Source organism: Elephantulus edwardii, unplaced genomic scaffold (assembly GCF_000299155.1).
Source record: "Elephantulus edwardii isolate Elephantulus edwardi_28Jun2011 unplaced genomic scaffold, EleEdw1.0 scaffold00003, whole genome shotgun sequence".
Taxonomy (NCBI): Eukaryota; Metazoa; Chordata; class Mammalia; order Macroscelidea; family Macroscelididae; genus Elephantulus; species Elephantulus edwardii.
The window spans coordinates 604,945-627,228 of record NW_006399753.1 but is presented as its reverse complement, the minus strand read 5'-3'; the positions used below and the strand labels follow the sequence as shown (position 1 = coordinate 627,228).

Here is a 22,284-nt window from a genome sequence, read left to right as displayed (position 1 = left end):
GCGATTGGCACAGGACAGAGCGGGGTTTAGGGCTGTTGTACATAGGGTCGCTATGAGTCGCAGGCAACTCGACAGCGCATAACAACAACAACATACAGCCAAGTCAGAATTGACTCATAGCTGACCCTCCAATGGGTTGTCAGAAGTAGTAAACCACATTGAAGGGGATTGCCCATCTTTCTCCGAGCAGATGGTGGATTTGAACTACGTACCTTTGTGTTGGTAGCAAAGTTCCTTATTACTGAGCACGACCAGAACATCCCTAATTTTTTTTTCCTTTCTTTCTCGGTTTTTGGCTTTAGGGAAGAGATGTGCTAAAAATTTCCTGTAGTCATTGCAGGTTTGCTAGTTTCTCTTCACAGTTCAGCTTTTGTTTTGTTTTTTTGTTTTTGGATTTTTTGTTTTGTTTTTTAGTTTTTGTGTGTGTGCCATCAGATCAGAGCTGACTGGTATAGGAAGAGATTGTCCCTCCTTCTCCAGCAGAGCATCTGGTAAATTCATACCACACACCTCTGGGATTGCAGTAGAGCTTCTTGCCACTAGTCCACCAGAGCTCCCTTACAGTTCAGCTTTTGCTTTTCAGTATTTCAAAGTATGGCTGGGGCCACAGAGCATTTAGAAAGGGTCTCCCAGGAATGTTGACACAGAACCATCAGTGAAGGGCCAGTCTCAGCCAGCTAGGGCCCAACCCCCAGCCAGCTAGGGCCCAACCCCCAGCCAGCTAGGGCCCAACCCGCAGCCAGCTAGGGGCTGTGAAAAAAACACTGTCTTTTGTGCGGAAAGGTGACTGCACTGAGATGGGACGAGCTCTGCCGGCTCTCAGGAAGACCCTTCCTTGTCTCTCCAACTTCCTGGGCCCAGGAGTTTGTGGTTTGTAGATGCAGCTTCACACGGCTGTCTCCTCTTTAACTGGGACAGCACTCAGTGTTCATAGCACCTGCTCTAGTGTAACCTCATGTCGCACAGCATCACAGCATCACTGACACTGACCTTGTTCCGGAGGGTCACACCATGGGTCTTGAGGTTAGGGCCTGGAGAGCTCCTCTGGAGCCAGGTTTTGGGCCCTGCTGCCACAGGTGAGGGGACTCCCCAGGTTCTGCTGGGAGCACCCCTCTCCTCCTGAGGCCACAGTGGGGGATAGTCACTAGGGAGCTCACCTGTGGCTTCCCCCTTTATCCAGTGCCTGCATGGCAACAAAAGATGCCATATTCGACTTGTCAAAACTGTCTTTACTTTGCTGATAGGAGTTGGTGGGCGCATGCCTGCGGGCTGGTTGCAGCTAGTGGTGGCCTGGTGGTCCCCTGTGGCCAGCTGCTGGACCCTAATGAATAGTAATCTGCAGGGTCACCTTGCAGACACTCACATGTCACCTTTGCCCCTAGGCTGAGAGAGCAGGTACAGGCAGCGAGGACTTGCCTGCAGACAGCGTCCGCGCCATCAGCATCAGCACCCTCTACCTCATCAGCACCACTGTGGACAGGATGAGTGACGTGAGTGTATGGCCCCACCAGCCCACTCCAGCCCTGGGCAACCCCCATCCATCTCAGGCCCGAGCAAGGACCTCCTTTTGAGGCCAGGCCCTCCCCAACGTGGGGGCCTGTTTGCCCCAGATGGCCATGAAGGGCGGCAGTCGGGGGCTGAGTCTGGCTGGCTGCCCACTGTACCTCATCCCCCTCACCTGAGGGCCCTCAGGCAGAAGATGTGCTACTGGGAGGGGGCGTGTACATGTGGTCTCCAACCAGGTGCCCCTGTGGATGCTGCCATTCCAAGGAACAATGGCATGCCACTCCTCTGGGCTGTCCAGGGCTCCCCAACCACACGTGTGCATCTGCTGGGCCAGCCCTCCCCCACACACAGGCCTTGTGCCCCCAGGTGCTCTGGCCATACCTGCTTGAGTTCCTCACACCTGTGCGGTTCACTGGGGCACTGGGCCCACTCTGTCGGAGCCTGGCTCACCTTACCCTGAAGAGGCAGGAGGCTGGAGCTGAAGCCTTTCTCATCCCATTTGAGGCCAGCGGTGTGTACCCTGCCTGGCTGGGGTTAGGGGTGTGGGGGAGCACTCCCACATGACAGCACCCTTGTGCCTTTCTTTTTAGGGAGCCTCCCGTCCCCCTACGCTATCACCACCCGGATACTGGTAAGCTCAGCCCCGCTCTGGGCTCAGGAGATGGGCAGGGCTCCAGGATTCCTGATGCCCAGTGCTTGCAGCTTCCCAGGGGGAATGGCACACAGCAGGCATGCCCTTTGGTCAGTGCACTGCCCAAGGTCCCTCACAGGTCGTGTCCTCTGACCCCTACGTGGGGGATGGCCGCGGGGCGGCTTCACTGCGGCTCCTCCAAGTTCTCCATCATCACATCCACCCACTGCTGGGCCTGAGGTGGGAGAAGTTGGTCCCTCAGCTGCTGCAGCACCTGGATGGTGAGACTTCTTCCTGGGGCAGAACAGGGGCCCCTGCACTCGGACCTTGGTAACTGGACTGCCAGGAGGGAGTGCCAGGCGCTGGCCTGTGCGTGTGAGTGGGTTGCTGGCTTCCTCTTATTTCAGAACACAGCGAGGAGACCCTGCCTCGGAAGGAGTGGGAGGAAAAGCTCCTGATGGTGAGATGGGTGGAGAGACTGTCCCCAACCCCAGATGCCGGGCCGTGCTGCCCTCTCCCCACTGGCATCTCTCTTCACTCACAGTTCCTGCGGGAAACCCTGGCCGTCGTGTCCGACAACACGTGGATCTGCCAGCTGGGCCTGGAGATGTGCAGGCAGCTGCCCTCCTACAATGGGGTGTCCCAGGAGAAGGTGCCGAGGCCTATGGGTTGGGTCCTGCTGCCCTGCACCACCCAGGGTGTCCACATCAGAGTCATGGCCCAGCCTAGTCAGCCTCATCTTCTCCTGCACCCTTCACCATGCTGACAGGGCTGGCAGGCGTCCCTTTGCACTGGAGTGATGACCCTATGCCCCCTCTTCCATCCAGAACTTCCTGTATAAGTGTATAGGGACCACCCTGGGTGCCATATCCAGTAAGGAGGTGGTGAGGAAGCACCTTCAAGAGCTACTGGAGATGGCCAGATACCAGGTGGAGGCAGAGCACGAGGTATTCAGGGTCCCGGGGAGGGGGGCACCCTGCATGCGTGGGGGGCGGGGTCTGTGCACACTTGTACTGTTAACGCACTATGCTCGGCCAGCCCAGCCCTTCTGCTGCTGCTCAGCCTTCCTTAAGGCCAGCCTGCCAGTTCCCCTGCCCCAGGCTAGCACCTGTGCAGTGTAAGGCCTCTGTCAGCACAGATTCCACTGCAAGTGCAGGGGACTTCCCCACAGAACAGGGCCTGGTGCTCTCCTTCAGGCTCTGCCACCCTCAAGGCCACTCTGGGACAGCCTTGGGCTGGCTGCCCCACCGGAATGCAGGAACTCCCTGTGCAAGCGCATCCTGGGGAAACCCAACTCAAGCTGCCGTCTGCATCCCCCAAGGAGACCCTTTCAGTGAGCCTATGTGCACTCCCAAGTGGGTCCCCATGTGAGCCCTTGTGTAGGATCCACTATTCAAGCACCTGCAAAGACACCCCCCCATGAGAACACTTGTGTGGGACCTCTTACTTGGGCCCCATGAGAGGCTTTCCTGAGTGAGCCCCTTCCTGACCTCCAGGGCCTGGCCTGCTGTTTCGGCATCTGTGCCATCTCACATCTGGATGACGTCCTGGCCCAGCTGGAGGACTTTGTGCGGTCTGAAGTATTCAGGAAGTCCATTGGCATCTTAAGCATTTTCAAGGTGGGTCCAGTTGGGGGTATAAGGCCTCACTGAATCTGCTTAGCTCCAGGGATGATGGCTGTCCAGACTGGAGGACAGTGAAGTTGGAGCAGGGGAGTCACATCCCCAGCTGTCTTGGTTACTTGGCCCTCTTGTGGACAGTGAAGGTGTAGTTGTTGAGTGTTCAAGGGGGATAGCTAGCTGACAACCCGCAAGCCAGCCCCTTGACCTTGCCCATCACTCTTGCCCCAGGCCTGGACGCTCTTTCCCTGGGGCAGACAGTGGTGACTATGCCATCTCTGGTAGGCCTTTGCGTGGGTGGGTCTTGGTTTCACTGAACGTATGCTGTCCACGGGCTGCAGGACCGCAGTGAGAATGAGGTGGAGAAGGTCAGGAGTGCACTGATCTTGTGTTACGGACATGTGGCTGCACAGGCACCCCGTGAGCTGGTGCTGGCTCGGGCAGAAGCTGACATCCTCCGGAACATGTTCCAGTATTTCAGCACCAAGGTGGGCCGGGACCCGGCTCGGGGGGCGCGTGAGGGCTGCCCTGTGTAACTGTCCCACTTTCTCTTGTTCAGGTTCTGGGGATAAAGGTAGAGACCAAGGTACCGTGCTGAGAGCCAGGCTTGACTCTGCTTCCAGCTCTCCTCTACTTGAGCGGGGGCTGCAGGGCACCCAGAGGGGCGTGTGCTGGGGCCACTCGTCCCCTCCCATAGAACATTCTGGAACACTACTGCTGGGCCCACCTGCTTTCCTGGAGAGCAACCCTGTCCCTGGGTTGGGGTCTCCTGCCCCTGTGGCGAGGCACCCTCCTCCTTGTCACAGTGCTGCCACCTCCTCTGGCCGTGCCCAGCGCCTCTCCAGCCTTACTAACGTGTGTGCCTTCCTCACTCTCTTTGACACTAACCTCAAGAGCCACAGCCACCTCATGTGACCAGGGGGGTCCTTATTTGAAGAAGAGCCCCTCCTGGTCTCCTAGGAGGCCTGTTTTGAGATATGCTCTTTCAGGTGCTACCTCTGGGCCTGGGGGTGCTTTAGGCTGTCTCGAGCACCCCTCAGGCAGGAGAGTCTCCCCTGACTTCTAGTGTCTGTACGCAGTGTAGGTAGGAGCCCTCCAGCCACACTGCAGGGCTCAGATTCTAAGGCTGAGACTGGCTGTCAGCATGGACAGTAGAGCTAGGCCCAGGTGTTCTGTGCTTGTCTCTGTCCATGTGTGGACCAGCTGGAAGAGATGGGCTGTGGGCACTGTTAACCAATGGGTAGTGGCTGCTTCTCAGGGTCTGTGCAGAACTGGGGACTGTTTCTGTTACTGGTGGGGAGCCTTCTTTTGGGCAGAGGCTGTGCGGGGCAGGGCCAGGCAGGGCCAGTCCCTGCAGTACATTGTCCTCACCAGGACCCGGCCCTGAAGCTGTGCCTTGTCCAGAGTGTGTGCATGGTCAGCCAGGCCATCTGTGGCAGTGCACAGGCCAGCACCTTTCACTTCTCACGGAAAGCAGAACTGGTGGCCCACATGATGGTGAGTGCCAGGGCTCTGGGCACATACAGGGTTTGGGGGTGGGGATCCACGTGGGAGAAAGTTGGAATGCTGGATCTGAGCCTGGAGCTGCCTGCACAGGACTTCATCCGGGCTGAGCCCCCAGATCTGCTGAGGACACCCCTGCGGAAGAAGGCCATGATGGCATGCGCACTCCTGGTGTATCCTGCAAGCAAGGGTGCGTGGCCCAGCGGGGTGTGAGAGTAGGTGCCCGAGAGTGTGCCAGCGTGTGCGTGCGTGTGTGCGTGCCTTCGCGTGGTGATGGTGCGTGCGTGTATGCGTGCCTGCTGCGTGTCTCCACGTCACTGTGTGCATGCACGTCCATACCTCCCTGCATGTGCATGCATGCGCACACCTCGGGACTGGCCCCACAGGCCTTGAAACTGGCCCCTACAAGTGAAACCAGCTACTGCCCTGCTGCCCTTGACTGGCTGCTCAGCTCCCTAGAACCGCCGCTGGACGAGAAAATGCAGGCAGACGTGGCCCATGGCTGCCTGCACAGCGTCATGGCTCTGCTGCCAGAGCCGGACAGGGAGGATGCCAGTGACTATGAGGTGTGCACCTCCTCCCACCACCCTGCACCCCGTGCCATGGATGGGGTCACCTGGAGAGATGGAAGCCTCACATTTCTCTTCTAGGTCTTGTACCTTGACACGATCCATGCTCTGGAGAACCTGCTGACTAAGCTCCTGTGTCGGAACATGACACCTCAGGGCCTGCAGGTCATGGTGGAGGTACACAGGCCCCCTCACTGGTGTCTGACCCTCAGTCCAGTCATCCTTGCAGCCTGTGGTGCAACCCCAGACCTCCACCCCATCTCTTTCAGCACCTGAGCCCGTGGATCAAGTCCCCCCGTGGCCATGAGCGAGAGCGGGCGCTGGGGGTCAGTGCCTGTCTGTTACGCTACTTCCTGGAACATCTGCATGTTAGCGTGAGTAGACCCAGGCTCTGCTCCTGTGGCCCTGCCCACTGTGCCCTCACCCACTGTGTCCCACATGTGCTCCATCCCTGGTGTCTTGCACACTGTGCACACCTGCTCTCTGTCCTTGAGGCCCCATCCAGTGTGCCCCCCCCCGTGACTTGCACCCCAGTATTTCTCCATCTTGTACTTGCCCTGGCCTAGGACCTCCTTTGCAGAGATGTTGGTTGAGAACCTGCAGGGCCAAAGAATAGCCTGGGTTGGTCCTTTGGGTTAAGGGGTTATGCATATATGTGTGACAACAATCAGGAACAAGGAGAAGAAAATGTACAACAGTGGAGAAAATGAAAACATTCTTTATGTTTAAAAAAGGGGGGAAACTGGCTCCAGGACCCCTCTGAGATAGCTGACCTTCACAGATACCCAGGTCTCTTTTGCACAGTGGCCTGGTATTTGCATCCAACTCTGGCCCTCCCAGTGAAATGAGTCTGGATTGCTCAGAGCCCAGTATGATGTGGTGCAGTGGAAACGGCACTTCATGAGTCCGCAGTCTTTTTGGGATTGCTTTGTAGGGTTCTTTCATGAATGTTTTTGATCCTCCATTGGTTGAGCCTGCAGATCGGAACCCACATACATGGAGGACTGATGACATACTCTATTGTTTGCTAAGAGCCATGCAGGACCCTGGTGGACAGTGGTGAATGCACTTTGTTGTAACCAAAAGGTCTAGGCTTCAAATCCACCAGCTGCTTTGCAGGAGAAAGATAAGGCAATTCATATCCACAGATGACAGTGCTGGAGACCCCTCAGGGCCAGTTCTGGGCAGTCCTATGGGCTGGCTATGAGTCAGCATCAATTCCCCAGCAGTGGGGTTTAGGGGCTGGGCACAGAGGAGTTAGAGCAATCACATAATGTGCTTTTCTAGAATTTTCTGTTACCTTACAAAGTCCTTGGTCTGGGGGTGGGTCCCATGCCACATTGGTGGGGGTTTCCCTGAGCACACACCGTGGTCTGCCAGCAGCAGCCTGTCAGGGTGATGACTCCCTGTGCCCTGGCCCAGGTTCCTTGTCTGGTTAGCACTCCACTGTACTCCCCAGAGTTGGTTTTCAGTTCATGGTGGTCACTGCTGGGATGTGGGATTGTGGACATTTGGATACTTAGGAACTGAGTGTCTGGGAAGTCTTGGGTCTCATGGGTTTTAGTTCACGTATGCTTGTGTTTGTGGTTTTGGGCATAATCAATCATGTCACTCCCCAATCCTGGTAATTATATGTCCCCAGTCACCTTATGCACCAGAACACGATCCCACGTGGCACAGCCTGGCCGTACCCAGGCTCAGCATGGTGTCCTAGTTCACTGTTGGTTGTGTTTTGGAAGCATCTTTTCATGTTTTACAAGGGGTTTTGTCAGAAGTAGAGAATAGAGCTCATGAAAGTTTTTTGTCCTCTGTCAGCCTGACTTCTATTTTTGTTTTATTCAGACACACAAATGCCCTGGGCTCCACTTGGGCTCTCTGCCCCTGGCCTGCCCTGGCTGCATCTTGTTTGTCCCTGCATGGCCATTCCTTCAGTTTGTCCTGGTGCTGCTGACAAGTATCCACATACGGGGACAGGGACAGGCAGCTCTCCTGGCCATGGGAGCCCCAGCCCTTCCCCCCCCAACCTGATCCTTTTTCTCACCTTCCATTGGCAACTCTTGGGGCTCTGCAGATGCAGGGTGCTGCCTCTTTGAAGCGTGTTTGGGAGACACAGGCAAAGCAGGAAGGCTTGAGGACTGTTGAACACGGGACATGTCAGTGCAAGGGCTGAGTGGAGAGGGGGCAGGACCTGAGGCTTGAGTGTGAGGGCCTGCCTTCTGGGCAGGGGACTCTCAGGGTAGCTGCAGATCCCACTCTGTGCCCATGTCCTTGGCCCCCCAGGCTGTGCTGAGTGGGGTGGGGTGGGAGATGCACTCCAAGTCAGTATCTGCCTGGCTGCTGCGCCTGTGACTGCAGCCTGGTCCCAAGTGGGCACCTGGGGGACAGGGGTCCCACCACTGCATTGTGGCACCGGCGTGATCCCTCTTGCCTACAGCAGGGGCCCTGCGGGTTGAAGGGTTTGGGCTGCTGCACCTGGCAGAGGACTGCACAGTCCAGCTCCTCCCCGTGGCCTCCATCCCCCCCAGGCCCTGGTGCCCTTCCACAACCTGGGCCTCCTCATCGGCCTCTTCGCTCCACGCTGTGCCGACCTGCGGCCAGCTACCCGCCAGGAGGCTGTGGGCTGTGTCCACTGTCTGCTCTACCTCCAGCTGCGCTATGACGGTGAGCTAGTGGTTCATGAGCTGCCAGCGTGTGGGCCTGGCCTGGAATGTGGGAGGGGAAGGAGGGAGCCCCTGGCCCTGGCCCTTCTCTCTTGCAGGCTTTGCTCAGGACTATCAGGATGAAGTAGCTGAGCGACTCCTCGCCCTCAAGGAAGGCCTGGTGCACCCGGACCCCACAGTGCTCTTCCACACCTGTCACAGCATAGCCCAGGTGCTGGGGCAGAGGGATGTGCCTTTGCCTCCTCACACTGCCCTGCCTCTGCTCACCATGTGGAGCGCCTGCTAGGCCTGGGTGCAGCCCCAGCCTTTCTCACTGAGGCTAGAAGTGAGCTGCTTGTGGCCTCTTGACATGATGGTCCCCCTAGGTCATTGGGAAGCGCCTTCCACCAGATCAGCTCATCAGTCTCCTGCTCACCATGTTCGAAGGTCTGGGGGACGTTGACAAGAACTGCTCCCGCGCCGCCACCGTCATGATCAACTGTCTGCTGAAGGAACGGGGCACCATGCTCCTGGAGAAGGTGGGTGGGAGCGGGGCTGATGCAGGGCTGGGAGTTGTGGAGAAAGTGGGCAAGGTGGGGTTGTGGGGCTACCAGAGAAGGTAGGCCAGGGTGGGGCTGAGGCTGGAGTTACAGGAGAAGGTAGGCAGGGTGGGGCTGGGCCACTTTAGAAGGGGATGGGTGGAGAGGCAGGGCCAGGGGTGGGCACCTGCTGGAGAAGGAGTGGGGTGGCGGCTGCTGGGCAAAGTGGACGGGGGCCTTGCTGGGGCAGGTGGGGCTGGGGGCAGAGTCTGTGCCTGCTGGAGCTTGAGAAACCACAGGGACCTGGGAGGCAAAGGGTCTGGGTACTGGACGGCTGGAGAGGGCCAGGTGGAAGACTGTACCACAGGAGGTGTAAGGGGCAGTGTAAGGGGGTTGCTGTGTTGAGAGGTTCCACCCAAGAGAAGCCTGGAAGGGAGGTGCAGGTGAGGCACGCTCTTCCCGTGACACCTGCGTTGTGCAGGTTCCCGAGATTGTGAGTGTGCTGCACTCCAAGCTGCAGGAGACGCAGGAGGAGCATGTCCTGAAGGCTGCCCAGCTCAGTGTGTACTTACTGGCCTCCCAGCACTGTGCTGCCGTTGTGTCCAGCCTCCTGGGCAGCCCCTTGCCCTTCGACAGGTATTATCCAGCCTCTGCTTGGCACCAGAACACCCCCCCAACCCCCCGCACTCCTCTGTTCACTGAAACCTCCTGCTCGGGGTGGGATGACAGGCATGTAGAGTGAAGGCCTTGATCCAGCCCTCTCAGTGACAGGGACTCGCTTCTGTCCATCCATTGGGCAGCCAGCTAATGTCTCTGCCTGTCTTCCCCTAAACTTCTCTCATGTGACCAAGTAGACCACCCTGCCTTCTCCATTGGCTCCCTTGCAGTGGACACCGAGACCTGGTCAGGTTCCCTGCTCTTTTCCCTGCAGTGTTCCTGCCTCACCTCGCCTCTGACACACCCCTGCCAGCTGCTTCTGCCCTCAGGCCACATGGGAAGCCCCTCACTCCCTGGGCCACCTCCCTCTCTTCTGACCTTGTCAGCACCTCCAGGTCCCAGTGCTTTCCGTTGACTTCACTCTGCCAGGTCTAGTTTCTCTGCCAGCCGGTGATACCTTTTTGAATGAGAGGGGAGCCCTCATTCCCCAGCGGTGACACCTCTTGTCCATGATGTGCTTCTTACATAATGTCCCTGTGTCTCAGGAGACTCCAGGGGCTCTGTGCTTGCCCAAGCCTGGGCTCCTTCTCTCGCTCACCAGTGTCCTAGGCCCTCAGTGGGCTGGTCTCACCTGGTCTCTATATTTTGAGGGATGGTACCATACCAGTCACTGTTGCTGATTGGTAGAGCCCCCCCCCCATTTCCTCCTTGTAGCTCCTGGGTGGGTTTGAACTGATAACCTTATGGTTGATTATCAGTTATCAGCTGTAAACCACTTACATCACCTCGAGGCCTTCATAACTTACTCCCATCCCCCTTGGAACTGTATTTCTTTTGTCTCAAGACTTCCCTTTCCAAACCACTCAGACCAGCTCATAGAGCCCGCATGGGTCTGAGCCCGCTCCAGGTGCTGGGGTAATCCCTAAGTTCATTGTCACTCTGCTGTGCAGTCCATGTCTAGTGGCCTTTGCTGCTTCCTCTGCTCTCTGCTCCCCTCTGTCCTTTGTTTAGTGTGAGTGGCAGTGATGTTCCCCCCACCTTCCTGGTGGGCTTTTGCACCCTCAGCTGAGCCCCCTGGAACCCAGAGCTGTGTGACCCTGTCACTAGACCTGGGACCTGCTGTTAGTGCATCAGGCAGGCACCCCCTTCTCACAGCTGTTTGGTTCTGCTTTGAGCTTTAGGTGTTTTCTGCTCAGGGGCTGTTAGGGACAGTGATGCTTTTGCTGTTCCTGTCTGTCCTGTGGTGGCCAGACGGCTCTGTTTCCTGTGCAGGTGTAGGTCTGGGACCAGCCACATACATCTGGCCCAGTCACTGTTCTTGTGTGGCCCATAAGCTAAGGATGGGTTTTATGTTTATAAATGGTAAAAAAAACATCAGAAGTATAGCATTTCATGACACTTGAAAGTCATAGAATTCCACTTTGAGTGTGTGTAAGTGATTTTTGTGGAGATGAGGCAAAACGGAGTAGTCAGGACTGAGAAGGGGCATCTGAAGAGCTAAGCTACTTGTTTCCAGGCCATTTTAGAAGATGTTCTGTGGTTCCAAGAGGCTCCTGTAGGCACTCAGCACAGGTGCTGATGGTCACCTTCCCAGAGTGGTAGCTTCTGGTCCTCTGTCTACCTGTTACCACATCATGCTTGGTCTAGGTCACCTTCCTTCTGCCAGAGGTGAAGGTGTGCTAGTGTCGCTTTCTGCCTTTGTTTCTCTTGCAATCTGGAATTCCAGCTTGGCCGATATTCCTCACAGTGTCTCTGAGATGTCAACTCTGGTCATACCTGTGGAGGCAGACACCACGCTGGTCATTTCTGAAGTAAAAGCGGATTTCCCCTCTAGCTGCTTGCTGGCTGCCCCTGTGTGCCTGCTGGAGTTGTTCTGGACGTGGCCAGCATCCTGAGTTGGATGTGGGCATTTTCTGTCCTTGGCCTTTATCTCTCTGATGGTGTTGGCTGCCGCCTTCTTCCGTCTGCCTCCAGACCTCCAGTCAGACGGGTTAGACCTTGTCCTGTGACAGCTGCTTCCTGCCCCTCTCTTTTCCTTCTCAGAGCTGGGTTCTGGGTAGTGTCTGACCTTTCTTCCTACTGTCTCTCTGGTCTTGTCTAGGCTGAAGTCGAGCACATCCATTGAGTGCGTGTTTGTCATCTTTTTTTAAATTATTACTGTTAATTTTAATGAAAGTTTACAGAGACTTTGGAATGTTTGTGATTTCTGAAGGAGCTATTTAGCTGTTCTCTTGTCCAGTCTGTTGGATCCAGTGTCAAAATGCCCTGGCTCCACTGGAGAGCTTGTGACCTGCCCCTTGTTCCTCTGAGACACAGAGCTGAGCTGCCCCAGCGTCTCTGATCCCTTGCAGACTAAGCCTGCTTGTGCCTGGTGGCACCTGTATAGCCATGTTCTCTCTCGGTGTGCCTGGCTTCCCTGTGCTGCTCTCCGCCTGTGTTGACTTGGTTACGGGCTCCTGAGGCTGGGATGGAGCCGCCTCTCCTGCAGACCTGTGGGGTCAGATGAGAACCAGCCCCCATCTAGCAGGCATGTCCGAGGGGTGTAGGGCCAGGGAGCTGCAGAAGCAAAGGCAGCACACATTGAGGTGACTGTGCCTGCTTGCCCCAGTCACACCTGCACCCTGTGGCGGGCCCTGGCTGTGGAGCCCAACCTGACCGCCCAGGTGCTGGGGCTACTGCTGGAGAAGATGAGCCGGGACGTCCCATTCAAGGAGAGCCGGTCATTCTTACTGAGTAGCACCCCCGACCGTGTGGCCACCACACTGCCCCTCACGGTGAGCGCATCCAGAGTCCCTGACCTCAGCACTCCTTCCCTCTTCGGTCTCTGCCCACCCCATCCAGTCATCATGGCCCAGAGACCCGGGTAGGGGCTGGCTTTGTGTGGTTCCTGGGCCCTTCCCCACATGGCCTGGGCCAGCACCTGGCAGCCACCCCCAGGCTCCAACAAGCAGGCTCGTAAAAGTCTGTCAGGTGTCTGTCCTCGAGGGAGATGGTTTTGCATTTCAACCCGTGAAGAAGAAGAAGAAAAAAAAGAAAACAAACCCAGCTTGGTCACTTTTTAAGCAGTAAAACAGCTGTGAAAATTTCCTCCTCCCACTGTCCTGAAGTTGCCGACAGCCCATCCAGGGGCGGTGGCACTGTCCCCTCCTGCTTGTGACCCCTATCCCTGCCTAGATGGTACTGCCCACTACCCTTCATGAACTCAACCTTCAGACACTGCAGGAAAGCTGCATGGTGGGTGGTATCTTGGGAGTTAGGCCCAGCCTTTGCTACTGGAGTGGGCTGAGGTGGCACCTCTGTGGGACCCCCAGGCCACGTGTGCATTGTATGAGGTGCTGTCCACCCCAGCCTCTGGGCCTGCTGTGCTGGAGCGCTATCCTGAGCTGTTTGTGGCTCTCCTCCTGCGAGTCAGCTGCACAGTGGGTGTCCAGCTGCCCCGGAATCTGCAAAGTAAGGAGAAGAGGGGCCTCAGCACCCCCTCAGCCACCAGGAGCCTGGAACCTTGTAGGTAAGGGCCTCGGCTTCAGCAGTGGCGACAGGCGTGGTGTGTGTGGGCAGTGTGAGTGTGCATGCCTTTTCTGTGCTCTCAGGAAAGGGTTCCCCACCCTCTCCCTACCTCGTGTGTCCACTCTGGGGTTCCTGAAGATGCTGTGGCCGTAGCCTCCTGGAACCTCACACCCTACAGGCACTGCGACTGTCCTGGGAGCTGGGCCCAGAGACCAGTGTCTCAGCTGCTTAGCTTTCTACACACAGAGCCCAAATTCAGACAAGCTCAGCGTAGACACAGCCCTTCTTCCTGCCCCCCCCCAGGCCCTGCGTCTCTAGCCCTGTTTGAGGGGTGGCTTGGGCTTTAATAGCAGGCTGGTCTGGTCAGCTCCTGCTCTCTGGACCTTGGGGTTTTGCATATGGGGATTCCAGGTGCACGGTGCTGCTAGCTGAGGGCATCTGCCCTGCCCATCTGTCCTAGCGTCAGGCTGTTCACATGTCTGCCCTGGGGTGTGGCCTGAGTGTGCATATGTCCACCTGCAGAGGGGGCAGCCACACTGACCCTGTTCATCACAGACTAAGTGGATGATGGGCCACCAGGCCTCCCTTCCACCAAGCACTGCATCTGCTCCTTTCTAGCCCCTGGCTTGACAGTGTTTGACCGAGGCTGGCCTTGGAGCCCGAGCAAAAGGGAGGCTTGTATCTGAATCAGCAGGGCTCTGTGGCTGTGGCCACCTGTGATCAGAGAAGGGAGCTCACAGATCCTTTGCATGCTTCCCATAACCCAGGGGCTCATGCAACCCCCCCCCCCCAGGTAGACCAGGCTGTGTGATGGAGTCAAGGGGAGGCACCCTAGTAGTGTGCTGACAAGGCTCAACTAGGGCTATGGCCTGGGCCAGCTGCCTTCTGGTGTCCCAGCAGTCCAAGCGGGATGGACAGTGTAACTGCCTAGGACAGCAGCAAGGACACAGGGCCCTGGGAGGAGGCAGGTCTGCCCTGCAGGGTGGAACCCTGCCAGGTCGGTTCTCCAATCAGGCGGTCATTGGCCCCCTCCACCAGGTCCCTCCCGTTGCCATCTACTGTGGGCCCTTGGGGCTCACATGCACTGTTGCCAGCAGACGGCTAGGGGAGGTATGCAGGGGAGGTGTGTGCAGGCTCTGGGCTGGTCCCGCCCCGGGCTGCTGAGCGGGAAGGACTCTATCTGTGAGGGGCAGTCTGGATTCCAGAGGACCCTGGAGAGGGTACGGTATCAGACTCATTTCCTGTACAAAAGGTTTCCAGTTCCTGCCGGGGGCAGTGGGGGGGGACACACACACGGCAGAGGCAGGACAGTGGGGAGGCTCTGCGGTGTCTGGGGGACTAGAGGAGTCCCTAGGGTGGCCTCTTGTGGAGTGGATGCGGCTCTCCAGGTGGCCAGAGCTCAAGGTCTCTGATGGACAGGAAGAGGCCTAGTAGGATGCAGGCCCAGGGATGGGAGTTGGGTGGAAATGGTCTGAAGGGCACTAGCCATCTGAGTTGCAGATGGGCAGAGTTGGGCAACAGTCAAGGTCCTCTGGAGGGGAAGTGAGAGCCAGGGGTCTGCCTTGGCCAGTGTCCTCACTCAGTGTCCAAATTGGTGCCACTTGGCAGACTTCCAGGCAGCTCCCCATCCAGCCCTGTTCAGAACCCATGAGTGCTCTGCTGGGGGATCTGGGGTGTCCAGACTGGATGTACTGCTGGGGGTCCCTGCTTCTGCCTTTTCACTGTCAGTCCTAATGGCAAATCAGAAGGCTGTCCTTGTCCCCTCACTGGGAACAGCACCCAGAGCATTGCCACCACCTTTGAGTGCCTCCCTTAGGCCATGTTTCCACACCTGAGCCTCTGACTCAACAACCCTCCATGTCCTCTCGTACCCCATCTGGGCAGGGGAGGCCAGTGCAGGCTGGAACTTGGGAGCCCAGGGTGCTAGTGGAGCAGAGTGGCCCCACAACCGCCTCCAACAGCTCAGCTCCCAAAGGGCCCTTGGTGGAGCAGGGGGGTCACTATGGGAACTGCCCTAAGTGGCCTTGGAGCTTCCTGAAGGCCATCCCAGGCTGGGCACAGGGCACTGAGGCAACTTTGCACGTCATGTATGTATATTTGGGCAGGTGTCCTTACATGTTCATGTACCTACATCCTCACAGCTCTGCCGTGGACACACTGCAGGCCATGCTGCTGAGGGGTGGCAGTGAAGACGTGGTTCGGCACTTGGAGCTGCAGGGAGGCTGGGAGCTGCTGAGGACCTCTGAAGGGCATGAGGAGGGTGTCACCCATCTGGCGAGGTGAGCAGTACCCTCCTGGGTGGCACTGAGCCACTCAGAGACTTGTGGGCACAGCAAAGCCTGAACCAGCATGGCGCTTGGTCCAGCACTGTGGCTGGATGGTGTCTTGGGTGGACTGCCTAGGGTGCCAGAGACCACTGATGAACACCCACAGTGGAGACACGTGGCCTAGCAGCTGGGGGTAGCTCCTGGAGGAGACACTGCCTGCCCCAGCACCTAAATCATGTCTGAGATGCCAGGCCCTGGGCTTGGGGATCATGGACAGGGCGAAGTGGACACAACCCAACACTCTGACCTATTCCTCTAGGGCCATGGCAAAGCACGCAGGTCCCCGGCTGCCCCTGGTGATGAAGGCCCTTCTGTCCACCCAGAGCAGTGTATACAAGACCCAGAAGGTCACCTCCACAGCCTTCTTAGCAGAGGTAAGGGCTCAGGATAGGCAGAGCCTGGAGTGGACGTGGCTCTCCACGTGGCCACAGGTCAGAGTCACTTGTGAAGCAGCAGTACCTCAGTCCAGGTGTAGTATGACTGGTCCCAGAACCCCACATCCCTGGAGCCACCTCTAGCCACTCAGGCCCTCAGCTCACTCCCCACTGTGTCCTAGAAACAGTGGGGGACAGGCCTCATGGTAGGGCTTACAGTCAGCCTTGCCTTCCCAATGTTGGTGGTTTTGCTGGGGGACACTCGGTAGGGAGGACATATTAGGGACATGAGCATCAGGACGTCACAGTGTCCCTGCCTTCAGCTGCTCAGCAGTAATGCAGTCAATGACCTGATGCTTCTGGAGTCCCTGCTGGACAACCTGGCAGCCCGGCAGAAGGACACGTGCCCCAGTGTTCGGAGGCTGGTGCTCAGGGGGCTGGCCAACCTGGCATCAGGCTCCCCAGACAAGGTGTGTGCCCCCAGGTGGGTGGCCACGTGGGGGGGAGGGGCCTATGTGTGGCTGTGGTGCAGGCAGGAACCCAGTGCGCTGAGCGTGCTCGATCCGTTCTCAGGTGCCAGCTCATGGCCCCCAGCTCCTGGCAGTGCTGATTGGGGGACTGGATGACACAGATGACCCGCACAGCCTGGTGGCCCTGGAGGCTATGGTGGGCCTGGCGAGGATAGTGGACCTGGTGGAGCCGTGGGACCTGCGCACAGTGCTGCTGCACGTTGCCATCCGCAGCCGGCCCTTCTTCGACAGTGTAAGCTCCTCCACCCCCTGTGACCATTAGCCAGGCCCCTAGTGCTCCTCCATTCAGAAACCTATCAGGTGGCCTGGGTGGGAGGGTGGTGGCTGTGCAGTGACCCTCACTGTCCTCAGGAGAAGATGGAATTTCGCCAGGCATCTATTCACCTGTTTGGACACCTCAACAAGGTCTGTCAGGGAGACTGTGAAGATGTGTTCCTGGAGCAGACGGTCAGTGCGCTGGTGCCACTGCTGCTACACCTGCGTGACCCTCAGCCCACAGTTGTAGAGGTAAGTATGGCAAGGGGGAGGGGGAGCAGGCAACCCAGCCGGGGCTCATCCTCATGTCCCCCAGGCCTGCAGGTTTGCTCTGTGCATGTGTGGCCCCAACTTGGGGTGTGAAGAGCTGACAATCACTGTCCAGAAGCACCTGCAGGAGGGCCGTGGCCTGCACTTTGGCGAGTTCCTTAACATCACCTGCAAACACCTGGTGCGGCTGCCTGGAGGCAGGGCAGGGCGGGGCAGGATGGATGAAGGTGGGCTCCTGACACCCCACCCCCACCCCACCCCATGGCCTCTGTAGATGCACCACTTCCCTGACCTGTTGGGCCGTCTGCTGAGTACGAACCTCTTCTACTTCAAGAGTGGCTGGGAGGACATACGGGCCGCTGCACCCATGTTCACAGGTGAGCTTCCCGCCCTTTTCACAGGTGAGTCCTCAGGAGGCCACAGGCCCTGACTGCCTGCCCCCCACACCCAGGCTTCCTGGTGCTTCACGCAGATCGTGAGCAACGACAGCAGGTGGACCTAGACCAGCTCGTGGCCGGTGAGTGGGAGCTGGGCCCTCCCTGAGCTGCAGCAAATCTCTCCCCATTCAGGGCCCCAGAGCACCCAGCTGTCCAGGGGTCCCTGTCAAATCCCCAAGCTGTCTGGCCTGCTGGGCAGTGCTGACCTGCGGGCACCAGAGGGGCTAAGTGATTTTCCTGGATTTCAAGGATTTTTTCCCTGTCACTGGTGACCTCATCGTCTCTAGTAATTCACGGAAACTTCCTAACTGTTCCAAAAGAGCTTAAAAAACACTAAAAAAGGAAAAACTATCTTTCCGTTGGCTCTTGCACCCTCCCTGCAGGTCTGTTTGGAGGTGGTGGAGCCCACATGCAGACGCCAGCGCATCCTGGCCTGGGGAGGACCGCTGAGGGGGGCTCAGAGCTGGCAGGGGACTGCTGGGGGGTGGAGTGGTCAGAGCTGGCAGGGGGGTCCACTGGGGGGGTCGGAGCAAAGGGGCACCTTGGACTCAGGTCTTGGTATGGCTGGTGCCCTCTGTCCCCACCCAGCTCTCCAGCTCTTGCTCAAGGACCCCGTGCCTGCTGTGCGCATGAAGGCTGCAGAGACACTGGGCCGCCTGGTGAAGTTTGCCTGAGACACCCGTGGCCACTTCCTGTCGGGACCTTCAGCGGGCAGGCTCAGCCCCTTGAAACCCCTGCTAGGAGCTGGGAGGGACCAGTTCTCCTCAGGACGACGATGCAGGACAGACACCCCTGCACACCTTCATTTTGCAATAAAGCCATGTGCCCCCCAGCAGCGCTGGGCACATGCCGACCCATGGCCTTTCCTTCTGCGCCTTGGGGTCAGGGTCGGGTAGCCCCAAAGGGCCCAAGTGAAGGATCAGTATGCAAACAACGTGAAGAAAAAAAATTGTTTTATTGAGACTGGGGACCACCAGTACTCCCTAGGAATGGTGGTCTAGGCTCTAGGTGAAGAGACGGACTGTGCAATCAGCCCCTGAGGAGAAGAGCCAGGGCTGGGTAGGGTGGAAGGCCACATCCAGCACCCCCAGGCCCCGGTTCAGCACGTGACCTTTGAGCACCTTCACCGGCACCAGCAGCGGGTTCTGCAGCAAGTCACTGGGGAGGAGAGGGTACAGTCAGGGGAGCTGCCTGGGGGCAGAAGTCCTGGGCACAGGCAGGGACACCCGGCAGGGGCAGGGGGTACTCACTTGTATACCATGCCATGACAGACAATCACGCTACCATCATCAGAGCCAGAGGCAAAGAGTGGGTACCGGGGGTGAAAGGCCACAGCCCGCAGAGCTGCCTTGTGATTTCTGTTGGTGGGGGTGTGGAGACAGGTCACTGATGGGCCCAGGGCCAAGAGCTAAGCTGCCCACTTGCCAACCCCATCCCCGTACCTCAGCACTTTGTAGGGCCGAGTGGAGAGATCCAGGTCAAACCAGATCAACTTGCTGTCATAGCTACCACAGATGATGTTGTCACCTAGTGTAGAGCACAAGGAGTGAGTTCCAGTGGCCACCTGGCCTCTGGCCTCCAGCCCTGGTGACCCCATCTGGCGGCCTCACCTGCAGGGTGTACAGCGAGACTGGACACCCACTTGCAATTGGGCATCAGCTTCTTGGTGAGCTCCTGTCGCAGCAGGTGGTAGAGGCGGACACTGCGCTGAGAAGCCACCAGCAGGAAGGGCCGAGTCGGGTGGAAGGCCACACACTGTACGTGCCCGTGGCTTCGGCGGAAGGGGCTCTGGCTGCGACGCCGGCTGACCTGGTGGATCAGCACCTGCGTGTGCCCTGGGGCTGCTAGCACCACGGCCAAGTAGTCCCCACGCCCGTGCCAGGCCACTTGTTTCACCGGCTGTGGGGACACAGAAGTGGACTGAGCTTGTCTATCCTTCCTTGACGTCCGCTCCCAACAGCCCCCGTTTTGCATCTCCCACCTTGATGTGTTTGATTTGCAGCCGCAGGCCACTCTGCCGCTCCTCCTCTGAGGCCTCCAGCCATTGGGCAGGCTGCTGGGCTGGCTCCTCAGGCAAGCTGAAGGCACTCAGCAGCTGGTCAGTGCTGCTGACCACGAGCCGGTCCCCCAGGGCTGGATTCAGCAGCAGCACAGCATCCTCTCTGTGGACCACACACAGCCCTCAGTTTGCCACCCCTGCCGGGCCGCGCCACGCCACACCACATCCCCGCCCCCGAGCCCCACTCACATGGCCGCAGCCACCAGGCAGACAGAAGGGTTGGGATTCCAGGTGACACTTTTCACCACAGCCCCCACAGGCACGGTCCTCATGCAGCGGGCGGTAGCCACCTCCCAGAGGCGCACCGAGCCATCATCTGAGCCTACATCCGGGCAAGAAGACCCTCGGTAAGTGGCTCCCTGCCTCCCCATCCTTCTCCCCAAGGCTGCTGCCCACCCTGGGCTCACCTGAAGCCAGCCACTGGCCCCCTGGGGAGACACTGAGGCAGCGGACCAGGTCACTGTGACCCCTGTAGACCTGCGGACAAAGGGGATAGTAATGATGCCCTGCTGAGGTCCCTGCTGACCCCCAACCTCACCCACACTCACCAAGGCTTGGCACGTGGGGAAGGGCTGCAGGTCCCGTGGCCGGGGCAGTTTGGGGATGAGGTCTGCTGGGTCCACGTTGACCTGGGGTAGGGAGGGAAGGCTCCTTCAGTCTGGTCACTCCTATAGGACCCCTGCTGGGGGCCCCAGCCTGCACCCCCACCCACACTCAGTCCATGTACCCGCATCTTCCGCTGTCGGGGACACAGGTAGAGGTCGAGGCAGCGTTCAAAGCGCTCCTGGATGAAGCGGTCGTAGGCAGGCACTGTGCGCAGGCTGGGGAACTTGCGAGGCAGGAAGGGCAGCTTTCTCTCCCAGGGCTCCTGCTGCTCCCAGGCCAGGCGCTGTGGACGCAGGTGGTGAGCCTAAGGGCCCTCCTACACCCCATCCCCCCAGCACCCGTCCAGCTTACCTCCTCTTCACTGAGCAAGTACTCGGGAGGGGGGTTGTAGGACTCGGCATGACCAGGCAGGGCCAACTTGGGGGCAGGCACATGCATCTTGTGGCGCCCCAGGATGGCATTGGGGTCCTCCTGGGCCCACAGGTCATAGTAGCTAGGTGCTGGGTCACGAGGCCGGCGAGGCTGGATCCAGCCCATTTTGATGGCATGCACCATCCGAGAGACCTGGCACAGAGGGTTCCCACCTTAGGATCAAAGTACGAGAGAGAGGGCAGTCTCCAGGGTGGAGGTGGGATGAGGAGAGGGGGCAACCGCCCCCGGGAGGGGGGGGGGCAGGGCACTGGGATCCGCAGGCACCTTTTCTTTCTCCACCAGGGACGGGATGAAACTACGCTTGTCGGCAGGGCGGTTTGTCACCGGGTGGATCATGACCTCCCCGCTGAAGAAGTCCACAGCCGGCTAGGAGGAAAAGTGTCAATGTGAAGGACTATACGTTCTGCCAACCTGGCACTGTTCCCAGGGGCTGCCGCTTAGCACCTACCTCGTAGGGGTCAAAGCCCACATCCCCAAACTGGCCCCTCTGCAGCCGCCGCACCAGGGCCACCTGCTCATCCGTCAGTCGCACATCCCTGCCTGTGGTCCGGTCCTGCACAGTCCGCCTGCGGGCAGCAGCACACCTGCTGGTCAGACTGGTCTGTTCCTGGGAACCCACACCCTGCCCAACCCGGGTTCTCCCGGTCCAGCCCTACCAGTAGTCAGGGTCATCCATCTTGTCCAGAAACTGGTCCAGCTCATCCCGGGTACGCAGCGGCTTGTAGATTCGCCGGCCATCCAGGTCATAGCCCACATGGGGGAATTCTGTGTACCACTCCAGAGGCACGTTGCCCACCGTGTTCCGGATGTCCTGTAGGCAGCAGATGTAGCTGGTGCCTGCTGGTCCTTGACCCCAACCCTGTGCATGCCCTTCTGCTGCCCCAGGTCTGACGTGGCACCGAGGCCCGCCACCCCCCCAACCCTCGGCCAGAGGCGCCGGCTGCACCTTCACATTTTCCACTGAAGTGGTGCCAGCCCCGCGCCTCCCCCGCCACTGGATTCCTTGGCCAGGGCTCTGGGCAGCCACAGACGTGGTGACCTCATCGCCCGTGGGCTCCCTCCCTTGGTGGGGCCCTGAGGCACCAAAGTGGCAGCCACAAGGCAGGGACACTGGGATGAAGTGGCCATGGGTGACCCCACCCATGTGCACTCCGTTGGTCCTACGCCATCTCATGTACCCCACAGGACCTCCAAGCCTTCTCCCTTTCCGATACACCCCTCAGCTCTCTATCTCCCCCACAATGCCCCCAGCTCCCCCACGCCCCACCCCCCAGGCCCAGCACTGCATTCCTGGACACACATTCCTGGTTGCAGCCCCTGCCAGCCACAACCACCTCTCCCCGCCCAGCCCAGGACTGCTGCCCGGGCAGCCCTTCCTGCAATAGTAGCCACATCGGGGAGGGATGCAAAGACCCCCAACACAGCAGGACAGGCTTGGGTGGGGAGGGGGCCTGCACTTGCCTCTTTTCCGGCTACACACCCTCAACAGAATGGGAGATTCTACGTCTGCACGGGGATGGTCACTGACAAAGGCAGGGGGATGCTCTCGAAGTCCCCATGCAACCTGGCACAGAGGCCAAGTCCACATGGAGGCGGCAGGAGCGTTAGAGAACATGACACCTGGGCTCAGCAAAGCAGGGACACGGGCCCCAGTACCACCCAGAAGGGGCCCCGCTTCCTCTGCGCCCCGGAGAGGGATGTTCCCCAGCTCTACTGCCTAAGTGAGGCCCGAGGAAGGCGGCGGGACAGGGCTGAGGACGCTACTCCGGGCCGGGGGCGGAGCAGGGGCGGGGCCGCCGTGGGGCGGGGCCTCCGCCGCGTATA

General features: G+C 58.9%; 3 protein-coding genes across 3 annotated transcripts in view; 2 read left to right on the top strand and 1 right to left on the bottom strand.

Moving 5' to 3' along the window:
- The window catches only part of MROH1 (maestro heat-like repeat family member 1), a 41,964-nt gene extending 23,927 nt beyond the window's left edge, over nucleotides 1–18,037 (top strand). The window contains exons 12-41 of the mRNA XM_006879230.1: nucleotides 1,389–1,490; nucleotides 1,873–2,017; nucleotides 2,097–2,137; nucleotides 2,277–2,418; nucleotides 2,545–2,597; nucleotides 2,682–2,789; nucleotides 2,965–3,084; nucleotides 3,634–3,756; nucleotides 4,098–4,244; nucleotides 4,316–4,342; nucleotides 5,131–5,253; nucleotides 5,353–5,432; nucleotides 5,711–5,825; nucleotides 5,910–6,005; nucleotides 6,098–6,202; nucleotides 8,354–8,489; nucleotides 8,587–8,699; nucleotides 8,854–9,006; nucleotides 9,488–9,642; nucleotides 12,272–12,437; nucleotides 12,975–13,171; nucleotides 15,312–15,449; nucleotides 15,757–15,871; nucleotides 16,195–16,341; nucleotides 16,445–16,633; nucleotides 16,753–16,908; nucleotides 16,973–17,107; nucleotides 17,201–17,303; nucleotides 17,378–17,443; nucleotides 17,952–18,037. Of these exons, the coding sequence (XP_006879292.1) occupies nucleotides 1,389–1,490; nucleotides 1,873–2,017; nucleotides 2,097–2,137; nucleotides 2,277–2,418; nucleotides 2,545–2,597; nucleotides 2,682–2,789; nucleotides 2,965–3,084; nucleotides 3,634–3,756; nucleotides 4,098–4,244; nucleotides 4,316–4,342; nucleotides 5,131–5,253; nucleotides 5,353–5,432; nucleotides 5,711–5,825; nucleotides 5,910–6,005; nucleotides 6,098–6,202; nucleotides 8,354–8,489; nucleotides 8,587–8,699; nucleotides 8,854–9,006; nucleotides 9,488–9,642; nucleotides 12,272–12,437; nucleotides 12,975–13,171; nucleotides 15,312–15,449; nucleotides 15,757–15,871; nucleotides 16,195–16,341; nucleotides 16,445–16,633; nucleotides 16,753–16,908; nucleotides 16,973–17,107; nucleotides 17,201–17,303; nucleotides 17,378–17,443; nucleotides 17,952–18,037 (3,582 nt within the window). The remainder of the gene's footprint in view (nucleotides 1–1,388; nucleotides 1,491–1,872; nucleotides 2,018–2,096; nucleotides 2,138–2,276; nucleotides 2,419–2,544; nucleotides 2,598–2,681; nucleotides 2,790–2,964; nucleotides 3,085–3,633; nucleotides 3,757–4,097; nucleotides 4,245–4,315; nucleotides 4,343–5,130; nucleotides 5,254–5,352; nucleotides 5,433–5,710; nucleotides 5,826–5,909; nucleotides 6,006–6,097; nucleotides 6,203–8,353; nucleotides 8,490–8,586; nucleotides 8,700–8,853; nucleotides 9,007–9,487; nucleotides 9,643–12,271; nucleotides 12,438–12,974; nucleotides 13,172–15,311; nucleotides 15,450–15,756; nucleotides 15,872–16,194; nucleotides 16,342–16,444; nucleotides 16,634–16,752; nucleotides 16,909–16,972; nucleotides 17,108–17,200; nucleotides 17,304–17,377; nucleotides 17,444–17,951) is intronic.
- Nucleotides 18,038–18,367: 330 nt separating this feature from the next.
- Nucleotides 18,368–22,284, bottom strand: part of LOC102876370 (ribosome biogenesis protein BOP1-like) — a 19,344-nt gene continuing 15,427 nt past the window's right edge. Inside the window, exons 4-16 of the mRNA XM_006879419.1 lie at nucleotides 21,117–21,271; nucleotides 20,909–21,026; nucleotides 20,725–20,826; nucleotides 20,380–20,592; nucleotides 20,150–20,311; nucleotides 19,971–20,051; nucleotides 19,830–19,899; nucleotides 19,612–19,744; nucleotides 19,345–19,525; nucleotides 18,974–19,262; nucleotides 18,806–18,890; nucleotides 18,614–18,721; nucleotides 18,368–18,521 (exon numbers count right to left, since the gene is read on the bottom strand). Of these exons, the coding sequence (XP_006879481.1) occupies nucleotides 18,368–18,521; nucleotides 18,614–18,721; nucleotides 18,806–18,890; nucleotides 18,974–19,262; nucleotides 19,345–19,525; nucleotides 19,612–19,744; nucleotides 19,830–19,899; nucleotides 19,971–20,051; nucleotides 20,150–20,311; nucleotides 20,380–20,592; nucleotides 20,725–20,826; nucleotides 20,909–21,026; nucleotides 21,117–21,271 (1,851 nt within the window). The remainder of the gene's footprint in view (nucleotides 18,522–18,613; nucleotides 18,722–18,805; nucleotides 18,891–18,973; nucleotides 19,263–19,344; nucleotides 19,526–19,611; nucleotides 19,745–19,829; nucleotides 19,900–19,970; nucleotides 20,052–20,149; nucleotides 20,312–20,379; nucleotides 20,593–20,724; nucleotides 20,827–20,908; nucleotides 21,027–21,116; nucleotides 21,272–22,284) is intronic.
- Nucleotides 21,977–22,284, top strand: part of SCXB (scleraxis homolog B (mouse)) — a 1,927-nt gene continuing 1,619 nt past the window's right edge. Inside the window, exon 1 of the mRNA XM_006879401.1 lies at nucleotides 21,977–22,279. Coding sequence (XP_006879463.1) covers nucleotides 21,977–22,279 — 303 coding nt within the window. The remainder of the gene's footprint in view (nucleotides 22,280–22,284) is intronic.